Source organism: Ostrea edulis, chromosome 7 (genome assembly GCF_947568905.1).
Source record: "Ostrea edulis chromosome 7, xbOstEdul1.1, whole genome shotgun sequence".
In the NCBI taxonomy this organism is placed as follows: Eukaryota; Metazoa; Mollusca; class Bivalvia; order Ostreida; family Ostreidae; genus Ostrea; species Ostrea edulis.
The window spans coordinates 40,082,088-40,109,864 of NC_079170.1; the positions used below are offsets into that span (position 1 = coordinate 40,082,088).

General features: G+C 35.2%; 1 protein-coding gene and 1 long non-coding RNA gene across 2 annotated transcripts; one reads left to right on the top strand and one right to left on the bottom strand.

Moving 5' to 3' along the window:
• Positions 1 to 1,880: 1,880 nt before the first annotated feature.
• On the bottom strand, positions 1,881 to 27,331 carry LOC125656248 (uncharacterized). Its single transcript, XM_056144392.1, has 3 exons — positions 27,222 to 27,331; positions 24,751 to 26,388; positions 1,881 to 3,552 (listed from the first exon to the last, which is right to left on the bottom strand). The coding sequence occupies exons 2-3, from the start codon at positions 26,370 to 26,372 to the stop codon at positions 1,881 to 1,883; spliced, it is 3,294 nt and encodes a 1,097-aa protein (XP_056000367.1). The 5' UTR covers positions 26,373 to 26,388; positions 27,222 to 27,331.
• On the top strand, positions 9,176 to 10,356 carry LOC130048128 (uncharacterized). The gene is made up of 2 exons (XR_008796956.1): positions 9,176 to 9,431; positions 9,730 to 10,356. It is a non-coding gene; the product is annotated as an uncharacterized LOC130048128 (long non-coding RNA).
• Positions 27,332 to 27,777: the final 446 nt, after the last annotated feature.

Consider the following 27,777-nt stretch of genomic DNA (forward strand, 5'->3'; position numbering starts at 1 on the left):
GTAGATTAGATTCACGTGATTAGTAGCTGACCTTTTGCAAGAGTTATCTGTCCTTTGTAAAAATAAGAAAAATCTATCAAGAGATTTGTATGAAAATATAATTTCTTTTAAAATCATTTTGATAAAACATGTTCTTCCCATAGACTCTAATGTTAAATTCTACGTAAAATAAATCAAGCAGTAAATGAAATTTTGAAAATTCGTATGGTGGATTATTTTTATTTGATGAACCCTTCAAAATGATACTATGGTTACAACAAAGCCCACCATCCATTTACTAGATATGAAATATGGACGTTATACATTGAATGGCTAAATTAATTAAACATAGGCTTTGATATGATCAATAAATTTTGCAAATAAACTCCGAAACGCTTACTCCAGATTTACTGTTAGCAACTTTAATAATTGTTTGATATGTGACGTGATGTCCGTAAGTATAGAATCTTACTTAATTAGTAAATATCGTAAAATTAATTAAAAACCTACTTTCGTTTTCGATAAACTACCCTGAAATAGCAAAGTGAGAATAAAGTGGTGGACACACTTTGACGGATCTAAGCCCGTTTACAACCTAAGATAATACGATATGAAGTAAATCTGTTGTTTATCGATGTTTGATTTTGATTTTACAGAAGAAATGTTTTGATAAATGTTCAATAAATAAAATATGCCTGTTCGTTTCTTCAAGCCGTGATTTTAGTCATGGAAATTTCCAGAACGTAGAGCCCAAAAGCAACATCATAGACCATCAATCGCACATACTCGGGACTTTCCAGCAAGCCGAAAAACAACGCGAGTTGTGATTGGTTTACAACATGATCAGCATAACATGATATAGGAGTTCAGCATTAGTTACACTTATAATAGTTTTGACTGGGTCCATATTTAGCATTTTATGAAGTTTTATAATTATATTACTTATATACATACCATTTAACGAAAGGCACCCCTATCCCGAGACCAACGATCTGACACATCGATGAACATTTTAAATACGATATTCATTTGATATTTCCGATGTTCTTACTATTTTCCATAATTATAGAAGTCACTGTTAAGACTTTCTGTAATAATTTATCAACAGTTACTGATATGTACGAACACATGGATAAACAAAAAAAGTTTTTATTTCGGGTGAACATGTCTTTTTTGTGATGACACAGATCTTGAACGTATGTAATAAGTCGAATACAGTCCAATATGTCGGATATCAAATGGTCCGGGACTGTTCCGGGAAGTTTGAGCCAATTAAGTACCTTCCTAATAATCAAGTTTTATTTACTGAATATGATACCAATAAATATAACATAAATAAAGCACGCAATTATTCAAAAATCGTTCTTCAATTCATTTGAATTACAGATAGATAGTTCATCTAATCCATGGCCACAACAATTCAAACGCGCATTTTAAAAGTCTTTCCTCGATGCAATATTATTTAATCGTGATCCCCGCACTTGCGCAGGGTTTCATCTAGGGTCATGATAAAAATCAAGGGATAAATATTATAACAAAATCTTCCGACAAAATTAATGGAGGAAAAAAGGGTGACAAGAGGATTCCAATATACCCCAAACTTCATTTCAGGGGACTCGTTGTGTTTCAGAAGGTGAACATCTCTCATAGAATTAACGACATTAACGTCGTTATCTTTAAAAAAATCATATATATTGATGTATGTAAACATTCCCAAGCAGTGTGAATTCAAGGTTTTATTTTAAATTTCAAATGGTGGACCCAGGGTTTATCAAGTCTGGTATAAAGTGAATATCCCGCAATATCTGTATTATCCCATGCTAAAGTTTTCAAAAGTAGGTTGATTTCAATGATTTGAAGCTTGAACATTGTGTCTCTAGCAGGGATATCATCATTAGTATTTATTGTAGATATTTGATTTTCTTGACATTTCCACTTTTGTACTCTGCAACAAACAAGTTGTCACTTTTGTCCACACATAAACCAAATGGATTCTTCAGATAACATTTATCTATAAAGCGGAGGAACTGTCCATTCTGGACCAGGATGTGGATACAGTGGTTATCATTGTCTGCTGTCAGGATCTGACTCTGACCGTCTGTTGTAATTCCACAGGGTTTGAATGCTTTATTTTTGGCAGTAGAAGGACGACCAGTATATTTAAATCGGAGTTTTCCAGCCTGGTTGACAACCACTACTGCACCAGCGTCATAGTCAGCCACACAGATATCCAGGTTCCTGTTCTCACTGACGTATTTAGTATAATAATTTTCTGAATATAGAGGCTTACCCTCATCATCATACTGGATTGTTTGTTTCTCTGTGGAACCTGAGTAACGGACAACTTTGGATTGTGTTTTAACAACACTGTACATGGTAACCAGGAGATCACCAGAGGAGGTGACACAGAGTTTACTGGGTGTCCAGCCCTGTAGTCTGATCACCTCCTCTGTCTTTCCACTCTTCACTTTATTCACAGTCTTTGTTTTCCAGTCAGAGTACATTACCTCCCCATCACTGGTCACTGCTATATCATTTGGACATTCTCCTGAATTGATTTTGATTGTATTAATAACTGTACCTTGAACATTAAAACATTTCATATCACCAACTTCTGCACTTGTCCAGAATTCTTCTTCACTCCGACAGGTAACACTGAGGAGTTTTTTATACCCAGTATTTATTGTAGTGACAAGCTCTGGTTCATCCATCAGTTCTTTGGGTGAGGTTTCTACTTTCTTCAGTGTGTAGCCATTTTCATCTGTGGTAAATGATAATGACATCAAAGATCCCAATGACTTGTAAAGCTGTTCACTGTCTATCGTGTTTGGACAAAATGTAGGCAGTGAGATTCGGACTTTGGGAGGAAGTTTTCTGAATTCTTTGTTTTTGGATCTGTATTCCATGGTCACAGACACTTGGTTGGATTCCTCAATTTTCTTCAGAGTAATCAATGATTGCTCAATAAGGGACTGTATCTGCTTAATTTCATCCAAATGTTTCTTCAGAATCCTCAGGTGTTTAATTTTCATCTCCTCTATTTCATTTTTCATTTTGTTGATGACATTGTCAATTTCCTTATGCCATTCCTCTCCATGTTTTGTAACTGCTGTTGTGAATTTCACATATTCTCCATCCAAGTTGGTCATTTGAGTTTCTAAGTCGGTGACCATTTCTTCATATGTTGGAGAAATAATGTTTTCTATTTCCTCTGAATCTCTTGTAATGTCTGCTTTTCTTTCGTTGTAGATTTCAGAGAGAATTGAAAATGTATGACCCTTATGTTTATCTGCAGATACAGCACATAAGGAACAGACTAACATATCACATTCCTTGCATTGAAATTGACAATTTTTGGTTTGATGTGTAGCACACTTTGGATAGATCAAGGTTGATTTTCGATTTTGGTATGGGACCACTTTGTGTTTGTCATAGTCATCAATAATGTGCTTTCCTGTACAGAAAATGCACAGATTGATGTGGCAGAAATCACAGTACGTCTGTACTATAGCTGTCTCACATAGGTCACATCGGACGGCATCTTGGGCACTGCGGCGGGGGTCCATGGCTACTCTATATATTCTGCAAATTGAAGAAAATATAATTTAGTAATTTCAGATCAACTAAGTATGCTTGTGAAATTGTTGCATTGAAAAATATTCAAGTACATAATACACTGAGTATTCTAAAACCTGTAACATTTCAGCAGAAAATGTTAAAATTACAAAGTGTTTAATATATTATAATATTTGGTTTTCTTATTCCCTACCATCAACATTGATAGTCAATAGATTTGAACAGGTATGGACAGCCAAACCCACCTGGCGTAATATTTTGTACACTCTCTAGTATTTCCTTTCCTTTCCACCCTTTTATAGGAGACAATAAATACTCCCCATAATATATTTTTAAAAATCTGATAATCTTAATCTGAGGTATGTTCACCTGCAGCCAGGACAGGGTTTGCTATTTAGTATTGAACAAATCCTTTTTATTTGGACAAGGTTTCCTTTTATCTCCCTAAACAGTTTTAGATAAGCGAGGCAGGTACTTTTAGTTTGATTGGTGGGCTGTGCGAGTTCCTAGCTGGGATACACATACAATACCCTTTCCTCTGTTTTATATTCCTGCGTTTTATAACAAAATTTATAGTCTTGCTGTGGTTTTGAGGCCCTAGTAACAAAGTGTTATTACTGACTAGAAACACAATCATTGTCACACAAAACTTATGAATAAATGCAAATGACATAATAGTTTGCAAACACGGAAACAGGCAGCACCTACCCCCCCCCCCCCCCCCCCCATACATGCCAACTTTCCCGATTTGTGCGGGATTTTCCCGATTTGAAGCAGTTGAAAAAGCAAATCCCGATATCCCGATTGGGATTGCAAAAATACCCCGAAATCCCGATTTTCTAAAAATATCTCCCATTTTACGACAACAAACCCCCATTTCCAACCGGAATTTGAAATCCCGCGTCATTTCTGAACTGGCCAATCAGAAATCGGGACAATAGTCAGCCATTGCTGTTTACCTGTGTCGCATGGTATCGGAGTGATGTAATTTACTTGGTCTGCCCGTGTTGGGGTGCTTATTGGGCAGTGCGAAGCATGTTTTGATAGTAATTAATCGGGAAGACGGATTTCAAATTGACATATCCTTTACACAAACGTGAATGGCAATGATAATAGTGTCACCACCAAACAATCGGACATTCCCGATTTTTGCCTCTCGCTGACAGCATCCAAAATATGCAATATTAAAGGTACGTAAAATATATGTTTTTCCAACTATGATAATATAGGCTACCCGAATCTATCTGTCTATAGCGATGTATTACATAGTCTATACAGTGTAATATTCAATAGACTTTGTGATGCGTAATTTGCACAAGTCTGTACTGAATTTTATATTAGCAAGTAGCCTTTAATATTTTACAAGTAAAAACGTATATTTTGATGTGTTTTTTCCTGGTAATTATTTCAGATGTCATGGGTGCAAAGGTTTTGTTCGCAAACTTCATAGCAGGGCAGATCACTCCTTTTCTGGTTGCAATGCAGATTGTTCCACCAGACTTTGCAAGCCCATGTTTACAGACAAGCAAGATCGCCTTTGTAGTCGTACCTAAATGCATGTGCTTTAATTTAAATTTTGATATATAGACCAGCCAATGTGTATATGGTGTAAAAGGATGCAACTTATTATTTGATAATATGTATGTGATTTGTTGGAGAGGATTTTTTGCTGAATAGATGATTTTAATAAAATACTTATCTATATCTTTCAAAGTTTTTTTTTTTATATAGTTTTGTTAAAGTTAATGGTCAAACACACTTGATGTATGATACATGTATAATGATTAGATTGATATTTTATTTGAAAAGACAAATATTTATTTTCATGGTAAAATGTCGTGAATTTTGAGCGTTGAAAAAAGGTCGTCGCGCGCAAAATCCCCCATGGGGATTTTCAAAAGTTGGCATGCCTGCTCCTTATAATAACTATTAAATTATAAATAATTATTTCAACAGAAACCCTTCCATGTTCCCATTGACCGATGTTTTTACAACTAACACGTGTCGTGTTCAGATTAAAAATAGCACGTACTTACTTTTAAACGTAGTGTCTTCGCAGCTAGTCTCAATGGCAGATTTAGGGGGCCAGTATCCCCCTCCCTTTTTACGCCACAGATTGTGAATGAAAATCAAAATTTTGCACCCGAATGGCCGATTACTTTGGCTAATCTTTGACTTTCACACCCCTCTTCGGAAATCCTAGATCCGCCACTGAGTTACATGCGTTTCTCCGAGCTCTCTGTTTTCCAACGGTCATACTGATCCCTAGGTAAATTTTATTTCACGCATGAGTTTTATCTCATTCTATTTTTACCTCTTTTCTCACAGAATCTGTCAAAATGCTAGATCTATCAACTACACTTTCTCTCACTGGACGACATGCTGCACTGTTTACTGTCTATGCGCATGCGTCTGAATACTAAAAGGAGGAGACTCGATATTTTTTGTATAGGGCATCAAAAAGTATTAATTTTTACGTTAAAACGATAATTTTTAACTTTAGATAAGTGATATTTTCGTAAAGTTCATACTTTCAACAATGCAACAAAAATTGAGAAAGCGCTGGGAAAATTGTCATTTCATGATTTTTGCGCAAAATGAGCTGTAGTGTCTCTTTAAAAAAAGCATTTAAAGTGAAGGATGGCTTCGTCTAAATATGACGCAACGCTTTGTCACAAGGTCATTTTCCCCCTCGATATGATTTTTTTTATTTTCCTTATGAATTCAATATTTTTTATATTTTTGAAAAGCATATATTCCCTGCTTCCAGAAGATATAAAAAATATTTTTAATGCCTAGCAAAGTTATAAGAAAATAGCAATTTTTTGCACATGTACGTTTTCTTACGATTTTATTTCTCAATGTTTAAACATGTCGGCGTTTTACCTATATTTATATATGGAAATAGGGAAAAGTAAATACAGCCTGTAAAAGTAGAGGAAATTTCCTTTTTAATGGGCCCTTATTCGTGATACAATTCTCGGTAGTTTTTATATTACGATAAAATGAAATTGGGACATGCTGCGCGGTTTTCTTTAAAATTAGCGACAAAAACGTCGTCGCTAAAAGCGATCGACGCGCATCGCACAATAAAGTGGTGAAAACTATAAAATTTGTATTGTCCTTTTAGTAAATTCAGTACCTTTTGATACACTAAAGCAATATACACATATGTATGAAATAATCAGCCAGGTATTCTTTGCTTTTTTAAAAAAGCATAAAACCAATATTGGTATATATAACAGTTACACAACCTACAACACCTATTGAGAATGTTATATCGGAAAAGTAAATTTAAAAAAAAAGATATATAAAATACTTCAAATTCAGATATAAACGTTATATTGGTTCGGAATAGTAATATTTTTCCCCTGCCAAACAAAGAAAACTAAAAAGAAGTTCGCATATAGCCTATAGGCCTATACTTTTATTTTTCCGTGATCGGGATCGCGGGCCCCGCGGGGTTTTCTGAAAGTGTGCACGGGGAACACACATGTTTCCGTTTCAACAAAAACAACAACATAGTTTCACTGTCACAGGGAAGGCTTGTATTTTACATCTTTAAAACGACCTGATGTCAGAAGAAGAAGATGCCCTGGATCTCCTGTTGCAGGATGGCCCAAACGATCATGCATTCAGTATAAACATGTACATGTAAGTTGATGTAGCCACATAGGCCGACTAGAAAAAAAAAATTGCAGTTTTGTCATGTTATGAAAAATTCGCGATTTGATGCCATAATTTTTCGTTTCATTAAAGAAAATATTTATATTTTATGATTTCTAAACCAAGTGAATAACACCCAATTGTTTAGTAAGAACTGACATCATTTAATCTGTCCTGGTCCGGCATTAATCCGTCTGATTAACAGCCCCCTTTTTCCAGAATTTTCTCCTTACCTTACGTGCGAGTGTAAGAAATGGGTGGATTTAGTATGCAATGAGAAGGGGGATGGGGTGGTTTTAATCAGACTGGTTATTCATGACCGCTGGTGAGAAGGCTATTTTCCAGGATTTTTCCATGTTTATAAAAAATTATCTTTCTATGAAAAGAAAACACAATCTGTTAGGAAAACACACATTACGTCATTGTAATGATAGAATTTATTATCATAATTTGAATTATTTTCTTCATATTGTAACAAAAATATAAACGAAATGTGTGTATGGACCGAAGTGGGGGAGGGGGTGGGGTGGGGTACGTAACATCAATCAAAGTCTGATTATGACAGGCTAATGAAAAATCATATAGATTTCTCTTTTATCCAAATGCATGTATTTTATATACACTTAGTAGCTTATGACCATAAATTACATGTGATCCATACATGCTGGTACTGGTATGCTATGATCTTGCCTAGATTTTCTCTAATTTCGACTAAATCCACACCCCATCAGAATACCATGCAAGGGGATTTAGACACTGTGTACCATGAAGAACCAATTCAATTCTACTTTTATATCTGGGGTAATATACTTTCCCTCAGAGTTGCAGTATTTTCGCAGGACCAGAATTTCTTCAGTACTCCCCCCCCCCCCCCTGTATATTCTAGGCATAATGCTGACACCTAAATGATGCATATATTTTTTTTTCATTACGCACTCTGCTACACTCGCAATGTATAATAAAATATTCCATTCGTTTCTAACTCATCCCCTACCAAATGTCACTGCAAATACAGGGTATCTGTATGTTTACATTTGAGCTGCACTTAAGTGCGAAACTGTCACTTGCTACCATGAAACATCAGAGGCGGATCCAGGAATTACGGTTACGGGGCGCGCCACTTTATGGGGCAGGGGGTCTGGGGACCGCCTTGAGGTGGGGGCCCAGGGGGCAAAGCCCCCGGAAGCTCTTAGATTTTGCAGATTTTATAGGGCTTGAAATGTCTCCTATTTAAGTCATTTGTACTATTTTTTATCATTTTTAATATGGCGAAATTAGTAAACTGACGTAAATTTTAAAGGTTTTTGGAAAAAATTAAGTTCTCCCAATTAAAAAATTCAATAAATCAAAAGATTTTGTCATTTATTTCCTCGGGAGTGGAAGAAATTATTGCTTTTATTATCGTTTAGTACATTTTTCTAAACAAGATAGGCCAATACCACGATTTACCTTAAATTTGAAAATTAAATCCGCCACTGAACATATTTTGCTTTAAAACATAAACCAACAATCCTTAATTGTAATTTCTTTTCATCTTTAAAAAGGGTATTGACATCACAATATCTAGTGGAAAGTTCCCAGGTATCGTCCGCTAGTGACAGTCTACCTGCAAAGCCAGACATGCATTGGAAGGATGCTGATATGAAGGACACAGGGACACCTGATCCAAGAACTGCGGCTTTTCATTCGGAGCGACAGCCTGGCATTCAGTTGGTATGACTCTTTGAGGTTGAATATAGGGTTAAATCTCTATACATTTGGTTAACATTCAAATAAATCCAGATAATACATTCACAAATGGAATCATGGCGTCATGATACACGGTTATGCGTGTACCATTTTACTGTTTTTACTGCATTACTAGGTATCACATACATACAAAAAGAGACCAAAAAAAAAACAAAAAAACCCACAAAAAAACCGGAAAATCATTATTCTTTTTCTAATCATAAGGTATGACAAGTTTTCTAAATGCTGACAAATAAGGTATGGTGGCCAATACTGATTTTATTTGCAATTTCCTTTCAGATATGGGACCCGATTATTCAGAGAACTGCAGATTTTATGAAGCTGTTTTTGACAGAAGATTTGGTTTTCTCCATCTGTGTTGCCACCAACCATTATGCTGAGATGGTCATGTCTAGGGGGAAGGATTGTCATTATGCTTCCCAAGGAAGTTCGCAGCCTTTCACTGAAGAGGAATTGTACAGGTATTACTAGTTTTAAAGTACCGATATTGTGACAGTGATTTTCAGTTTAAAACGAATAATAAAATGCATAATAAAACGATTATCTTTACCAAAATTAATCTTGCTGTGCGTCTAACACATTTATTAGATGTGTACTACAATTACCTCTGATAAAATATCATAAGTAATTAAATGTATACTTGTAATTTTCAGAGGGCCTTGACTATAAAAAATATTTACAGAGCCAATTGAGCATTCAAAAGCTCTGATGATACATTAGTATTTAGGGCTAAGTATTAAGAAATTCTTTTTTTTCCAGATTTTTGGGCATTATCTTATACATGTCTGCTGTGAAGTTCCGTTCGATGGACAGATATTGGTCAATGCATGCCCCTATCGGAACAACCCAGTACAGTGTATCAAGAATGATGTCTAGAAATAGATTTTAAGAGGTTGAATATAAGAACATTTTTGCTAAATATGATGCAAGTACATTTAAATCTAGTGATTGAAAGTAAGTACTCGTTGAACTTGGAGAGGAAAATCGGGTAGGTTTTTTTATAACATTTGATAAGGTGCTGTTGCTTAGCAACCAAATATATTTGAATACAAAAAATTAAATTATTTTAGATTAATAATAAAGATCTTTGTTTTAATGTTGCAATATTTATTCTAATTAGTGGAACATAATGGCAAAACGTCATATTATTAGAAAATGATGGATATCTACAATGTATATAAAGTACAAAGTTTCCATTTTATGACCTTTGACCTTAATTCTCATCATCATATTTTTTTGTTAAAAACATTTTAAAATGATTAAGATTTATTTAAAGATTATATTTTTAAAATAATGTGACATTTACTAATCATCATTCAATGTAATTATGTTTAAATTGTGTCGAATGTATGCAGAAAGGCAAATTATGGTCAAAATTGTACTATGGGTGTTGTTACTTAGCAACCAAAATATTCGTTTGTCAATAAAATTGATTTATTTGATTGTGATGCTTTTGTAGTATTTTCAAAGGCACATCAGCTCATGTTTTTAGAATTTCCTATTTTTGACTCTAATCTAGTGAGAGGGGTCGTAATATATATATTTCAGAGAGAAAAAAATGCAAAAATGTGCACTTATATGACCTTTGACCCCGTATACCTCTTTGTGGTCATGGGATACCTTGACAAACTTTATAAGAAATTATTCCCTGTCCAATTCCTAACAAAATTATATGTCATATGCCTATCCCAAATCGTGATACATGCAGATTTAAGTCGATGTAAAAAATATTGTCATTTAGTCTTTAAAAACCTCTAAAATGTGCCGGTAGAGAAAAGGTTAAGTTAATACATTACACAAAGAAAATTAGTTGTCCAGCTCAAAACACTTATTACATGTACATGTATATGTCTTTGTTCACACCTGGTATGTTGATTTTGTACTTTTACTATTTCCTTCGTCTATTCTAGACTACTATTTGACGATATCATGAATTTTTTAAATAATATATTTGAAAGGAGACTAAGATGTACATGTAGCATCTTCAAATTGTCTATTGATTCTTTCATTTTTACTTCGCCGTTTTTGTTATCATTCAGATGCTTATCCATTTTCTAAACAAGAGGCCCAAGGGCATAGATTCGCTCTTCTGATAAATTGTACAACCCCACATTATTTCTATTCTTAGCCTCTTAGTATTCTAAATCTTTAGTTAAATCCTAAGAATTCAAAAAAAGTAGGTCAATGTGACCTACTTTTTGGTTTACACATTTTGAGAACCCAAGAAATATCAACTGACAAAGTTTGATGATTTTAAGCCAATTAGTATCTGAATATTGAAATATAGCTGTCAAATTCCAATCGTAGGTCATGGTGACCTACGTTTTGGTCAGCGAACTCCAAACATGCAAGACCGATCAACTGACAAAGTTTGATGACTGTAGGTCAAATAGTATCTGAAATATATAAATATAGCCGTCAAATTCCAAAAGTAGTTCAAGGTGACCTACTTTTTCGTCAACACCCTTCAAACATGCAAGACTCAACAACTGACAAAGTTTGATGACTGTAGGTCAAATAGTAGCTGAATTATATAAATATAATCGTCCAATTCCAAAAAATAGGTCAAGGTGACCTACTTTTTGGTCGACACCCTTTGAACATGCAAGACGCATCAACTGACAAAGTTTGATGACTGTAGGTCAAATAGTATCTGAAATATATAAATATAGCCGTCCAATTCCAAAAGTAGGTTAAGGTGACCTACTTTTGGTCGAAACCCTTCGAACATGCAAGACCCATCAACTGACAAAGTTTGATGACTGTAGGTCAAATAGTATCTGAAATATATAAATATAGCCGTCAAATTCCAAAAGTAGGTCAAGGTGACCTACTTTTTGGTCGATACACTCCGAAGACTCAAGATGCATCAACTGACAAAGTTTGATGATTGTAGGTCAAATAGTGTCTGAAATATAGTAATTTAGCTGTCAAATACCAAAAGTAGGTCACGGTGACCTACTTTTTGGTCGACACAAACCGAAGACTGAAGACGCATCAACTGACAAAGTTTGATGATCCTAGGTTTTACAGTGCCCAAAATATGCATCTAAAATTGAAAATGTGAAATTTGAATATCTGCAAAATTCAAAAAGTAGGTCACTGTGACCTACTTTTTTTATAAATATGTTTCAAGGCCTCAAGATGCATCAACTTACAAGATTTGATGATTCTAAACCTCTCGGTATTTGAAATAACAACTTAAAATATATCTATAAATGATAAGCCATAAAATTCAGAAAGTAGGTCACGGTGACCTATTTTTCAGTTGACGCATTTCAAGGTCCCATGATCCATCAACTGACAAGTTCTGATGATCATAGGCTTCAAAGTGTTCAAGATATGCATCAAAATTAATTTTAAAATAAATACCTGCAAAATTCAAAAAGTAGGTCACCGTGACCTACTTTTGAGACAACTTGACACAAGGTCCTAAGATGCATCAACTGTCAAAATTTGATGATCCTAGTCCTTATAATGACTAAAATATCAAAGATTTAAGGAAATATAAATTTAGGTCAACTTTGAAGTGACCTTGAGACCACGCCCTTTGTCCCAGGGTAATGCCTTGAACAGTTTTTAATCTACAACATATCCTCATCCTTATGTGTAAGTTTGGTGATAATCTGCCCAGTGGTTCTTGAGAAGAAGATTTTTTAGCAACCACTACTTTTGTTTGTATTTTCCTGATTATCTCCCCTTGTTAAAGGGTCACATCCCTCTATTTAGTATGTATGAAAGCCCTTGGGCCAATGATACCCTGTAACAAATTTGAAAAAAATTGGCCAAGGGGTTCTTGAGTAATAGCCCTTTTTCTAAAAAGTTTACGCACACCGCACACCGCACAAATGGCCATAGCATTAGCTCTTTGAGCCTTCGGCTCAGAAGAGCTAATAAAAATGTCACTTACACGAAATCTGAATTAAATCATTGAATTTCAAGGATTAAGATAATTAGTCAATGCCATTCGATGAGATATTCTGAATTCTTTCTTTACAAAGTTCAGACTTTCACTGCAAAAGTATGATTTATAGTCCACAATTTCAAAATAATGGAATTTCTTTATTGCAATAATCTTAACATTAAAGTACATTCCTTCTTTTTTTTTTTAAGACTTAGTTAAAAGTATATAAATAATATATGTAGCTACATGTACATGGTTAAACTATTCTTTGGAAAATATCTCTAGACTTTTTAGTTTGAATATATAAATCATTTTGCTTTTTAAAATTCAACTGAGGAGGGGAGGGGGGGGGGGCATTCCTGTAACCCCACCTTGCAATTTAAATACTACAAAACGAATTGTTATGAAATGTAAGAGTATGCTTCTTTGTAAAATTACGCTTTTCCATAACTTCCCAAATAACGATCTGTTGTTAGAAAATTGATTTGGTAGTTATAATACGTCACATTCAAGAGCTATGTATTATTGGAGACGTCAACAGCTATAGGTGAAATATCCCAAATTTTGACGAGTTCATGGTGCTCAATGTCGTAGTAATGGGAGTGGGTTGTCTTTATCGTGCCTACGGCTATCCTAACACAAAACCTCCGATCTTTCACTTCTCATATCATGTTGGATGCTTGGCGCAGGTTCCTGCTATGACATGATATATGATAAATACGTTAGATTCGAAACGGCAACTTGATCGAAAATCGGACCCGGTGTGTTGTACAATAGCCTTTTCCACTAGTTATTCTATCTCCCGGAAAACTGGCTATATATCAGCCCCCCCCCCTCCACCCCCACCCCCTTCCCCATTGCAGTCCGCGAAAAATCTGCTATAACGATACATGTATTAAAACCAACCAAATTATAAAAATCCACAATATGCATAATGCATTATCATCAGATTAGGACTAAGTACCCACAATGATAAAATAGAAGACCTATAAGAATCACAGTGCGTCCGTCATCACGTCGTTGTGACACGATATTCTGAATATAGATTTTAACATAAAGCTTCCGCATTTTATACAAGGGTACACAGGGGAAAGTGGCTCGCATGAACTTCATATGAAATTCACATGAATATCATGCGAATTCTTTACATGAAAAGGAGACGAAAAGGACCACCCATGGTATTCGCATGAAAAAATCATGCGATTTTCATGTGAAATTCGCATGATTATCATATGAAAAATATTTCGCACGATATTCATGCGAATATTATTGTTACTTACTATTAAGGTTTTTTCGTACGATATTCATGCGAATATTATGCGGATATCATTATATTTTCATATGAAATCCATGTAATGTATACATTTCAATGCTAGTACAGTGTACTTGAATTGGACTTATTTTTATATAGTTGACCACTTAATGACTTTGTATTCCGACAGAAAGAAAAGCAGAATGTAAAGATGAAAAATATATTTCATTTTTGAAAGTACATGAAGATATGAACTGCTGTCTTTTACTCCGGCATACTGGCGTAAAGCATCGCAGTTCATGCCTGAATGTATTTTTCAAATATGAAACTTATTTCTTAAGTACATGTATTTTATCATATACACAACCTGTCAGCGAAATAAATCGGTGTTCAAACATTCCGCACTGAAAATAATCACAATGCATTTAAATAATGTCGGTAGAGAACAATGGTCAGAGAAAGAAAGAAAGAGAAAGAAAGAGAAAGAAAGAAAGAGAAAGAAAGAAAGAAAGAGAGAGCGTTGTACAGGTCACACACTTGAGTTTACTTTTTTTTATTAAGGCTTTGTTTTTTATAAAATGTCCTTCTACAGTGTAATTAGTAATTATACTATACATTTAAAAATCCACAATTGCATTAAAGTTCTTCTATACTAGTATATGCTATAGAAATATTTTGTAGACATTACTATTGAATATTCGCATTCTTTCATCATAGAAATATGCAAATTGTACAACTTGAAAACCTCTTTTACACATCGAAATATTACAGCAAATCGATAATTATTGACAACTTTGAAATGTTTCAACAAAACGACCGAACACTTTCTTAAAACGTCTTAGTGCATCTGACACTCGATGACCTTAGTTCACCTCATGATCAAACCCTAGGTGTTTGCCGAGGCTGTGAAACGACTCGGCTTCGCTTAATTGATCTTCTTCGTCATCAATAAATTTCAAAGCCTCCAGAAGATCTTTCGTGTTCGTAGGTTTCGTTTTATCGCTGGTTTTATCTGCTGGCGAACCAAATTCAAGAACTGGCTGAGAAAGAGAAAGATCCGAAAATACGGCCCCAAAGCGCTTACTGTCCCCACTTCCGGGCCGTTTCTTTGTTGGGGCGGGCTTCTCCCTGCTGGATGACAATGTCTTGCGTTCGCTGTGGTCGTTTATATCCGAAACAGCGAGTTGAGGGTGTAATGATAAACGTTCTTGGAGCTCTCTCAAAAACACATCTGCTGGTAAACCTGAAATACATAGAGTTCTTTACATTTGCTCGGACCAATGCATGATTCAGCTGCATCGATTCCTATTAATATACAGTTACATTTACTATCCGGTAGGACTATTAATATACAGTTACATTTACTATCTGTCAGGACTATTGATATACAGTTACATTTACTATCCGGCAGGATTATTAATATACAGTTACATTTACTATCCGGCAGGACTATTGATATACAGTTACATTTACTATCCGGTAGGACTATTGATATACAGTTACATTTACTATCCGGCAGGACTATTAATATACAGTTACATTTACTATCCGGCAGGACTATTAATATACAGTTACATTTACTATCCGGCAGGACTATTAATATACAGTTACATTTACTATCCGGCAGGACTATTAATATACAGTTACATTTACTATCCGGCAGGACTATTAATATACAGTTACATTTACTATCCGTCAGGACTATTAATATACAGTTACATTTACTATCCGTCAGGACTATTAATATACAGTTACATTTACTATCCGTCAGGACTATTAATATACAGTTACATTTACTATCCGGCAGGACTATTAATATACAGTTACATTTACTATCCGGCAGGACTATTAATATACAGTTACATTTGCTATCCGGCAGGACTATTAATATACAGTTACATTTGCTATCCGGCAGGACTATTAATATACAGTTACATTTGCTATCCGGCAGGACTATTAATATACAGTTACATTTACTATCCGGCAGGACTATTAATATACAGTTACATTTACTATCCGGCAGGACTATTAATATACAGTTACATTTACTATCCGGCAGGACTATTAATATACAGTTACATTTACTATCCGGCAGGACTATTAATATACAGTTACATTTACTATCCGGCAGGACTATTAATATACAGTTACATTTACTATCCGGCAGGACTATTAATATACAGTTACATTTACTATCCGGCAGGACTATTAATATACAGTTACATTTACTATCCGGCAGGACTATTAATATACAGTTACATTTGCTATCCGGCAGGACTATTAATATACAGTTACATTTACTATCCGGCAGGACTATTAATATACAGTTACATTTACTATCCGGCAGGACTATTAATATACAGTTACATTTACTATCCGGCAGGACTATTAATATACAGTTACATTTACTATCCGGCAGGATATTAATATACAGTTACATTTACTATCCGGCAGAACTATTTATATACATTTACATTTACTATCCGACAGGACTATTAATATACAGTTACATTTACTATCCGGCAGAACTATTAATATACAGTTACATTTACTATCTGTCAGGACTATTAATATACAGTTACATTTACTATCCGGCAGGACTATTAATATACAGTTACATTTACTATCCGGCAGGACTATTAATATATAGTTACATTTACTATCCGGCAGAACTATTAATATACAGTTACATTTACTATCCGGCAGGACTATTAATATACAGTTACATTTACTATCCGTCAGGACTATTAATATACAGTTACATTTACTATCCGGCAGGATATTAATATACAGTTACATTTACTATCCGGCAGGACTATTAATATACAGTTACATTTACTATCCGGCAGGACTATTAATATACAGTTACATTTACTATCCGGCAGGACTATTAATATACAGTTACATTTACTATCCGGCAGGACTATTAATATACAGTTACATTTACTATCCGGCAGGGGTCGGGAATGCAGCATACGAACATGTCCAGTCACACTAGACGTACACGTAATATATTTTACGAAACTTATTTTTATTAACCTGATGATGATCTTTCCTTCGACATGGATGACGTCACTGCATTGAAGATGATGTCTCCCAATATCTGTCGGTGTAGGTGCTGAAAAAGTACGAATATTATGAATTCATTTCTAAGCTATAGTCCAAAAAATGAAACCATGAAATCCAGATTGAGACGCAAGAGAACAAACGTCTAGTAAAGTAATTTCTGTCAGGAATAATCGATCCGGGGGTAGGGAGAGACAACCTTAGTTGTACACCATTTCCGGCTATGCTCTCTGACCCTAAACATGAATAAAGTGTGAGAAAAATAACCTGTCATTTAACTCATTATCAACTCCCATGGCATTGGAAAATCCAACCTCTAGGACAAGATTCGCTGTCTAGGACTAGGCAAAGCATCGCCTTAGACTGCGTATTTTGTTCTCTCGACGATATCTCAAAATTCTACACTCGAACTAATCAAAGATTATATTATTAATTGCTTATTGTTAAATTTTACTCGTTCTATATGTGCTACACATATTTGGTCAACAGGAAAGTCTCCACTTTTAATGAAAGAAAAGAAGAGAAACTGATGTTTCCATACGCCCGAACACTATATCCAGGAAACGGACAGAAGTCTGCCATTCAGTCAATTTCCCAGGCCATTCAGACGACTGAATGGCACAGTTTCATACTGGCTGTTGCCGGCGTTGGATCCGGATTTGGATAAAAATACATGTTTCAGTATTTTTTTCTCTAAAGACAAATCTATGTATGCATGTGGATAATGTGTATTTGTATGAAGTATATCAAACGGTGGATGGGTATGCCTTCCCCATTCTCTTTGTAATTTCTGCTTCCCTTGTTCATAATATAAGCCTTAATTTTTTTATTTAAGAAAATGCTGACCTCCTCCAAATATTATTACATAAAATATTTTCCGTTTGCAATTCCCCAAATATATAGAGCTATCTTTAGACTTACAGCATGTCGATAATGATTATAATAATATATATCTTACCGAATTGTATTCGTATAATATGGTACTAAATAATCTTTCCATTATTGAAAGTACTCGCACCTCTGCAGTTAGAGTTTTAAATATCTTCCTGCTTTTAACTTTCTCAGACACCAGTTTCTTCAAACAAAGTTTGATGCTAACCGATGAAAATGTATCAGTCAGACCACATCAACAGGGAAGCGAATTTCATTTATATGTGGTAACTTTCACAGGGACCTGAGATACCATTTTTTATAACAATGCATCATGATTACACAGTTTGGTTACACAATTTGTTTCGTTTCGGTAGGTTTAATTTCGTTTCGGTAGCTTTCGTTTCGTTTCGCATTTCACAGGTACCCTATTACATTAGCAATCCAAAATAAACAGTCGATTACACAAATATACATAAGGGAATATATAAACGATTGTATAGTACAACATTCAAGATTCATTGTCTCTTTGGGAATCACATCAGTATTTATGGCCACTTTGCATGTACATAGCCATTGAACACACACACACACACACACACACACACACACACACACACACACAGAGAGAGAGAGAGAGAGAGAGAGAGAGAGAGAGAGAGAGATTGTCCTTTGTACAATATTTCACAGAAGGAGAGTAAATTTTTCACTGATATTTAAGTGTAAGCTTACAAGCATTCAAAAGATTTCAGCTACTTTAAAAGTGATTGGCAATATTTTGGAAACCAACAGAAATTGCATTGATCAGTGCTTATACACGCACATGTAATATATATATATATATATATATATATATATATATATATATATATATATATATATATTCGTTTGAGCGTTACATTTAGAAATTTTAACTGCAAGATTCTTCCCCGAAAATTTACAAACATATGCTTTCGGTCAGAGCAGAAAGGAATTCATTCTACATGTAGATTGAATACAAATGCGGGTTTCTTTCTTCTAATTTCATCAGACTCATTTAAAAAATCCAGAACTATGTAGCTTTGTTTTCATTGTTATCTAAATCATTATATGAATCCGGATATGAATTATGCAATGCTTTTTCGTGACCATATAGACATTGATACTACTAACCAAAAAATTAAAATGTTTATACCCTTGCCTTTCGCAAATACCACTTATGCATAATAGTATACTGATATTGTATCATATCAAATAAAACCTCAACACGAATTTCCCTGATTCATGAATTTATACTAATATCTTATCGAATACATTCGAATGTGAAATTTCGACATAGAGTAGTTTGCCTATTTTCAGTATATATCCATTGAACCAGATCTACGAAATGAAAACATTTATGCATAAATTACACTCAAGCCTGAAAGCAATCATCATGACATGTTATAGAAACGTTAAAACACACATATGCTACAGTCATGCACTGCATGCATGCAATTTTCCTGAATACATGCATTTATACATGTATATTCGTGGATGAAGTTCCTACGCTTAAAAATAATTTAGGTGCATTTTGTTTTGTGATTTGGTTTTTTACTATTCCATACACTGTGTAAATGAAGGAAAACTTGGTAAAGGGTGCAATTCTACACCATACAATCAATACACATGTGTAGCAACGCAAAATGTAATAAGCAGGCATGTATCACCATTTTTCAAAGGGAGAGGCTCGGGGGGTGGGGGGGGGGCATTCGAAAAAATGAAGAAGGAATATTGGAATCCTCAAACATTTTGCTATGAAAAATGATGGTGATAAATTAAAAAAAAATATATGAACAATACCCCCCCCCCCCCCAAAAAAAAACCAACCCAAGAACCACCACCACCCCCCACCACCCCACCCCCCAAAAACCCTATACAAACCAAGCTGTTGCGTCCGATGTTCAAAATCATATATAATTCGTGGAAGGGGGTGTGTGTGAGTGAATGAGCCTTTTACTTTGAATGCCGCAATAACCCCCTACACTTCATTTTCCTCAATCGTTGGAGGTTGGGGTGTTTAGAGTCCTCTACTTTGAGTGGCTCATAATTTTTTTTACCCAATCTTCATTTTCTTAATTGATGGTAGTGGTGGGCCTTTTCTAAAACTATTATATCAGAAATTTCAAGCTGGGGTCAAGTAGGGTCACCCAATATATATTTCATTTGCATTACACAATAACAAATAAAAATTGTTGATAAAAGGTGGGGAACAGGCCCCCCTTGTTCCCTCCCCTTGATTTTATGACTCTGGTAATGACGCAGAATATGTTAAACTCAATTATTACATTTTGCATTAGTACAACTTGCGTCGAATTTAACGCAGAAGGTAATAACGCAAAATGTCATAGATCTACAAGATCTACTGAGCGTCAAATTAGCATGAACTGAAGTAATTGAATACAATAATAGTTTGTTACATTTTGCGTCGTTATTACACCTTGTGTGTTGCCACACGCCCTTATGAAATGACATAACGATCACGGAATTTGTATCTATTTTTACTAAGATTTTTTTTCTTTTTATATGAAGTGGTAGAATACAGTGCTAGAAATTAATAAACATTGAATATGAAAATTTCATTGATTATACATTTCTAATTGCAATGCCAACTTGTATAAATATACAGTCAAGCACTCTGTGTGTTAGGCATGGTGTATTTCTGGATAGAAAGTTTGAATTATGATAAGATGGACTAGTCTATCTCTGTTGGGAGACCATTTTTTTAAAATTCTATTCCATATTCTTCGTATACATTACAGTAGTCATGTTCAGAGGGAACCTCTCGCCCAATCCGATCGAGATTTCTCTGACTCTTACCGTATATACTCGCCTATAAGTCGGTTGTATTTTTTAAGGTTATTTTGTAGGAATTTGCCATTGACCCGCTTATAAGTCGGTACAAATTTTTGTCAGAATCGGTTGACAATTTCAAGGCAATGCTCTAGTGTTTTTATCTATGTTTCAAAAAATATTTGGAGAAATTAATAATTATAAGGTGCTTAATACACAAGCCATATCTATTTGGGGTTTAAACACAACCCTTGATCTAGTATGGGTAATGATCCCTTGTTTACCTAAGCAATTATGGTCTCCTAATTACCAGTACCTGACACCGTGTTTACTTAGTGGCAAGCGTCTCGCGAAAACTGTTATGGTGGGATTCTGTTATAATTCATTGCATCAACAATAGAGTTTTTAAGAGTCAAGAATGATGATCTAAATTATCTGTTAACAATATTCAATCTTTTATGAAATATATTTCAGCCGGTATACATATGAATATTTCAATATTAAATCGGGTTCGTCATTCAATTTTACCGATAAACGATGGATTAGTTGGATTGTATTAGTTACCGGTATGTAAATAATTTTTAACTAGATAAAAATATGTAAATACTTGTATTTTATACATAATTCTAAAATACATAAATAATACAATATGTCTAGTATTTGTGAACAATAATCATTTGTGTGGTAGTCCATGATAATCGTCGGAGTTGTTTAAAAAACACTACATTACGCCGCCCAGAAAAATACCAATCTTCTTAAGACGCGCCTATAAGTCGGGCATACAGTTTTAGACTAAAAAATTGACTCCCAAAAAATCCGACTTATAGGCGAATATATACGTGTATCTTACCCCCGTTTTTATATTGTGACATGTGCGGAGGAGAGTCAGAGCGGACTCCATATTGAAAAGTGTGAATTCAGCGACACCAGCTGGTGTCGCTGCTTTACCTACCTCTTGCAACTTTATTTCGCGGATCTATCTTCCAAGACACGAGGATTCAGATATCGGAAGATTATTCTACAAATAGATCATGATTAATACGATGCTATCGCCGACAAGATCATCGTTTGAATCTCTCTCTCTCTCTCTCTCTCTCTCTCTCTACAGTCTCATACATTCGTAGGGTGTTGTATACAGTGTATGCAATTTATATGATCATGCGCAATTTATGTTCCTAAATGATTACCATATTTACAAATCTGCACCATTCTGACCAGTAAATCATATGGTATAAGAATTCATGCACAATCATAGTAAATATTCTAATCTTAAAATATTGTTGTGACGTCAGTTCTTGGTCTTGACAGTACTTTATTTTTCATACTGTACTGAACATAGTCCAGTATTATTAAGAGCAGGCCAATAGTATGAGAAATACTGTTTTAGATAGAACTATGTTTTAAGTAAGATAGAAGACTCCGATGGTCTATCATGTCAAATACGGGACTGATCATTCGCCGCTACGCGGCATGTACCAATCCCGTATCTGACATAATAGACCATCTTCGTCTTGTATCCCTTACTGATACTTTCCCTGATCAAAGATAGCTGATCGGCACGGACAAAGTGTGTCGCGGTCTGTACAACAAGTGACAAATTGTTTACTGTGAAATACAAATGGAGTTTATCGTTTTGTTTCTTGGATTAACAATAATAACTTCCATTCATATGTCGATTCGATATATCTCTGTGAGCTCGAAATAAAACACCAGAGTCGTCCACTTTTTCTTCATACTTAGATAGTTTATTGAAAGTAGACATTAACGGCAAACTGACAACTCAACTGTATGACAAACGGGATGATTTCAGCTTCTCCATCGTCAACTTCCCATATTTATGTAGCAATATTCCATTATCACCTGCATATGGTGTTTATATCTCTCAACTGATTCGATACACAAGAGCTTGTTCTGCGTATGGTCAGTTTTTAAATCGAAGCAAGCTACTGACAAACAAGTTGATGGTGCAGGGGTTTCAACAGTCTCCATTGAAGTCAGCATTTCGCAAATTCTATGGTCGTTCTAACGATCTAGTTCGTCAATACAACCTATCATTGGGTCAAATGCTGTCTGACGTGTTTCATACAGATTGTTAGGCCGTTCTTGGCACACTGATTTTGACTAGGGATAACTCCGTTTACCTGATCAAGATATAGGGCTCACGGCGGGTGTGACCGGTCGACAGGGGATGCTTACTCCTCCTAGGCACATGATCCCACCTCTGGTGTGTTCAAGTGACCGTGTTTGCCCAACTATCTATTTTGTATTGCTTGTAGGATTTATTAGATTGATCACTGTTCGTTATCTTCACCTTTCAATATGCAAATAAAAGGAATTTTACTTCTACTTAAGAGTATTTTCGACAGGTGTACACATACATCTGCGGTCCTTTACAGATATTACGAGTAGACCCAGGTAAATAGTCCTTCGCATTCGATGCGTTTTCATGGCGAGTATATATGTACATGCGCATATTAAAGTTACAGTAGTATTAATGTATTCGCATGTTGCTTGAAGTGAGTGTAAATGGTAGATTTGCTTATTCCATTCTATCAATAGATAAGATATTTCCCCGTATTTTGTATAATTTTGACATGTTTACTACAAATGTACCAGGGGCGGATCCAGGAATTTCGGTTAGGGGGCGCAACTTTGTGAGTCAGGGGGTCTGAGGGTCATCTTGAGATCCCCGGTGGGTCCAGGGCGAAGCCCTGATGTTGGCCCAGAGGGCGAAGCTCCCGGATTTTACAGGGCTTGAAATATGTCTCCTATGTAGTAATTTTTACTATTTTCTGTCATTTTTGATATTTTTTGTTTTAGGTAAAATTAATGAAATGACGCAAATTCCAAGGGTGTTTGGAAAATAATGTTTTCCCATTGAAAGCAATTCAATAAAACAAAAAGATTTTAAAATTTATCCCCCCCCCCCCAGAGAGGAAGAAATTATTTCTTTTTTTATAACTTGCATTTTTCAAAACAAGAGGCAATGGTTTACCTTAAATTTGAAATACCCCCCCCCCCTTTAAATCCGTCACTGTGTACGTACATTCGCATAAAGAAAAGTCATTCTAAATCTATTCATCCAAAGCTTTTAGAATGATTTACTACTACAAACTATTTTTATTGTAATTTTGAGCACTGCATGGCAATCTAAACCATGATTTCATTTCTTTGAGATGGAATATACCTTAGTATCGGAGATGTACGTGTTACTTGCCGAAGCTACCCGCACAGGTAAATCGGAAACACTGATGTGAAGTGAGGCGTAGCAAAACTCACCCCTTATATACCATGCAAACCCTGATACATATAACAATATAATATTCATCTAATATGGCGGATAAGCAGAGAAATTTGGCGGACACGGAAAATTCTATTATATTTATTAATTCATGTAAGCTTTAATGGAGGAAAACAATGAAAGGGACAAGATGATACCAATATACTTCCAACTTCATTTCGGAGGGGAGGAGTGGGGTGGGTAACAATTGCATTACATACACCAATAAGATCTCCTATCAACAAGGTTTGTTACTTGTGTTTCAGAAGGTGAACATGGTCATCTCTCATAGAGTTAACGTTACTGACGTCGTTATATTAAGACATTCTTTTTTTATATTGATGTACATGTAAACATTCCCAAGTTGCGTGGATTCAAGTTTTTATCTAAAATTTCAAATCATGGAACCTGGGGCTATTAATCCTGGAGTAGAGTGGATATCCTAATGGATATCCTGCAACACATGCTTTCTTCCATGCAATCTTTTTAGGTTGAGCTCAATAGTTTAAAGTTTGAACATTACATGTCTCTTGTATGGACAAAAACAATAGTATTTATTGTAGATATTTGATTTTCTTCACATTTCCACTAGAATACTCAGCAACAAACAAGTTGTCATTTTTGTCCACACATAAGCCGTAGAGGCCCTTCATATCACAGTTTTCTATATAGCAGAGGAACTGTCCATTCTGGTCCACAATGTGAATACAGAGGTTATTATAGTCTGCTGTCAGGATCTGACTTAGACTGTCTGTTGTGATTCCCCGGGGTTTGAATGTTTTATTTTTGGTACTAGAAGAATGACCAGTGTATCTAAATCGAAGTTTTCCAGCCTGGTTTACCACGACTACTGCACCAACTTTACAGTCAGCCACACAGATATCCAGGTTTCTGTTCTCACTGATGTATTTAAGTATAGCATTTCCTGAATATAGAGGCCTACCCTCATCATCATACTGGATTGTTTGTTTCTCTGTGGAACCTGAGTAACGAACAACTTTGGATTGTGTTAGATCAACACTGTACATGGTAGCCAGGAGATCACCAGAGGAGGTGACACAGAGATTGATAGGTTTCCAGCCCTGTAGTCTGATCACCTCCTCTGTCTGTCCACTCTTCACTTTATTCACAGTCTTTGTTCTCCCATCAGAGTACACTAGACCCCCATCACTTGTCACTGCTATATCATTTGGCCATTTCCCTGATTTTGTTTTGATTGTATCAATAACTGTACCTTGAACATTAAAGCATTTCATATCACTGACATATGCACTTGTCCAGAATTCTTCTTCACTCAGACAGGTAACACTGCTGAGATCTCCATACCCAGTATCTATTGTAGTGACAAGCTCTGGTTCATCCATCAGTTCTTTTTGTGAGGTTTCTGATTTCTTCAGTGTGTAACCATTTTCATCTGTGGTAAATGATAATGGTATCAACGATCCCAGTGACTTGTAAAGCTGTTCACTGTCTATTGTGTTTGGACAAAATGTAGGCAGTGAGACTCGGACTTTGGGAGGAAGTTTTCTGAATTCTTTGTTTTTTGATCTGTATTCCATGGTCACAGACACTTCATTGGATTCCTCCATTTTCTTCAGTGTAATGCGTGATTGCTCAATTAGGGACTTTATCTGTTTAATTTCACCCAAATGTTTCTTCAGAATTCCCAAGTGTTTAAGTTTTATCTCTTCTATTTCATTTTTCATTTTGTTGATGACATTGTCAATTTCCTTGTGCCATTGCTCTCCATGGTTTGTAACTACTGTTGTGAATTTCACATATTCCCCATCCAAGTTTGTCATTTGAGTTTCTAAGTCAGTGGCCATTTCTTCATATGTTGGAGAAATAATGTTTTCTATTTCCACTGAATCTCTTGTAATGTCTGCTTTTCTTTCGTTGTAGATTTCAGAAAGAACTGAAAATGTATGACCCCTATGTTTATCTCCAGATGCAGTACATAAGGAACAGACAAACATATCGCATTCCTTGCATTGAAATTGACATTTTTTGGTTTGATGTGTAGCACACTTTGGATAGATCAAGGTTGATTTTCGATTTTGGTATGGGACCACTTTGTGTTTGTCATAGTCATCAATAATGTGTTTTCCTGTACAGGAGATGCACAGGTTGATGTGGCAGAAATCACAGTACGTCTGTACTATAGCTGTCTCACATAGGTCACATCGGACGGCATCTTGGGCACTGTGGCGGGGGTCCATAGCTACTCTATATATTCTACAATTTGAAGAAAATAAAATTTAGTAATTTCAGATCAACTAAGTATGCTTGTGAAAGTGTTGCATTGAAAAATGTTCAAGTACATAATACACTGAATATTCTAAAACCTGTAACATTTCAGCAGAAAATGTTAAAATTACAAAGTGTTTAATATATTATAACATTTGGTTTTCTTATTCCCTACCATCAACATTGATAGTCAATAGATTTGAACAGGTATGAACAGCCAAACCCACCTGGCGTAATATTTTGTACACTCTCTGGTATTTCATCCAGTGAGGCAGGTACTTTTAGTTTGATTGGTGGGCTGTGCGAGTTCCTAGCTGGGATACACATACAATAACCTTTCCTTTGTTTTATTCCTGCGTTTTTTTAATTTGTAATCTAGAACAAAAGGTATAGTTTTGCTGTGGTTTTGAAGCCCTAGTAACAAAGTATCATTACTGACTAGAAACACAATCATTGTCACACAAAACGTATGAATAAAGTGACATAATAGTTTGCAAACACGGAAACAGGCAGCACCCCTCCTACCCCCCCCCCCCCCCCCCCACCCCATAATAACGGTCGAATATATAATGTCATTCAAGGTTAAAACAATACTATTTCATTAATTATAAAGTCACTATTTAATTATTCACCATTTACAAATGTTTTGACCAAGCAATGTCCACGTATAGTAGGTGCATACGCCCCTAAAGGTTTAATAAAAGTAAATATCAGCAGATTCCTACTTTCGTTTTTAACTTGACTTCTTAAAAATCAATTTCATGGATACAAAACGACATTAGACAGCGTGTTACTCTTCCAATGCTGTATCATAACGTTACCTGTAGCATTCCACTTCTCTCTGATGTAACAAAGTCTCATTACATTTTGTGACTTCGTGGTTTCTGTAGCAGTGTATGTCTTGTTTGTTATGTCACACGACACATGATCAGGTGCGTTGTCATGTCATTCTGCAATTGAGAGTTATCTCTCTTGTGATAGAATATCCAGTAAGTTTAATGCATTACACAAAAAAATTAGTTGTCCAGCTCAAAACACTTATTACATGTATATGTCTTTGTTCACCCCTGGTATGTGGATTTGGTACTTTTACTATTTCCTTCGTCTATTCTAGACTACTATTTGACGATATCATGAATTTTTTAAATAATATATTTGAAAGGAGACTAGGATGTTCATGTAGCATCTTCAAATTGTCTATTGATTCTTTCATTTTTACTTCGCCGTTTTTGTTATCATTCAGATGCTTATCCATTTTCTAAATAAAAATGTCACTTACACGAAATCTGAATTAAATCATTGAATTTCAAGGATTAAGATAATTAGTCAATGCAATTCGATGAGATATTCTGAATCCTTTCTTTACAAAGTTCAGAC

What these genes read in the sequence shown, in the direction of transcription:
- LOC125656248 (XM_056144392.1), bottom strand. Translation starts at nt 26,372, where the DNA reads ATGGACCCCCGCCACAGTGCCCAAGATGCCGTCCGATGTGACCTATGT. An exon ending in GACAACTTGTTTGTTGCTGA is followed by an intron (nt 3,553 to 24,750) that starts GTATTCTAGTGG and finishes CAGAATATATAG; the next exon opens with AGTAGCCATGGACCCCCGCC.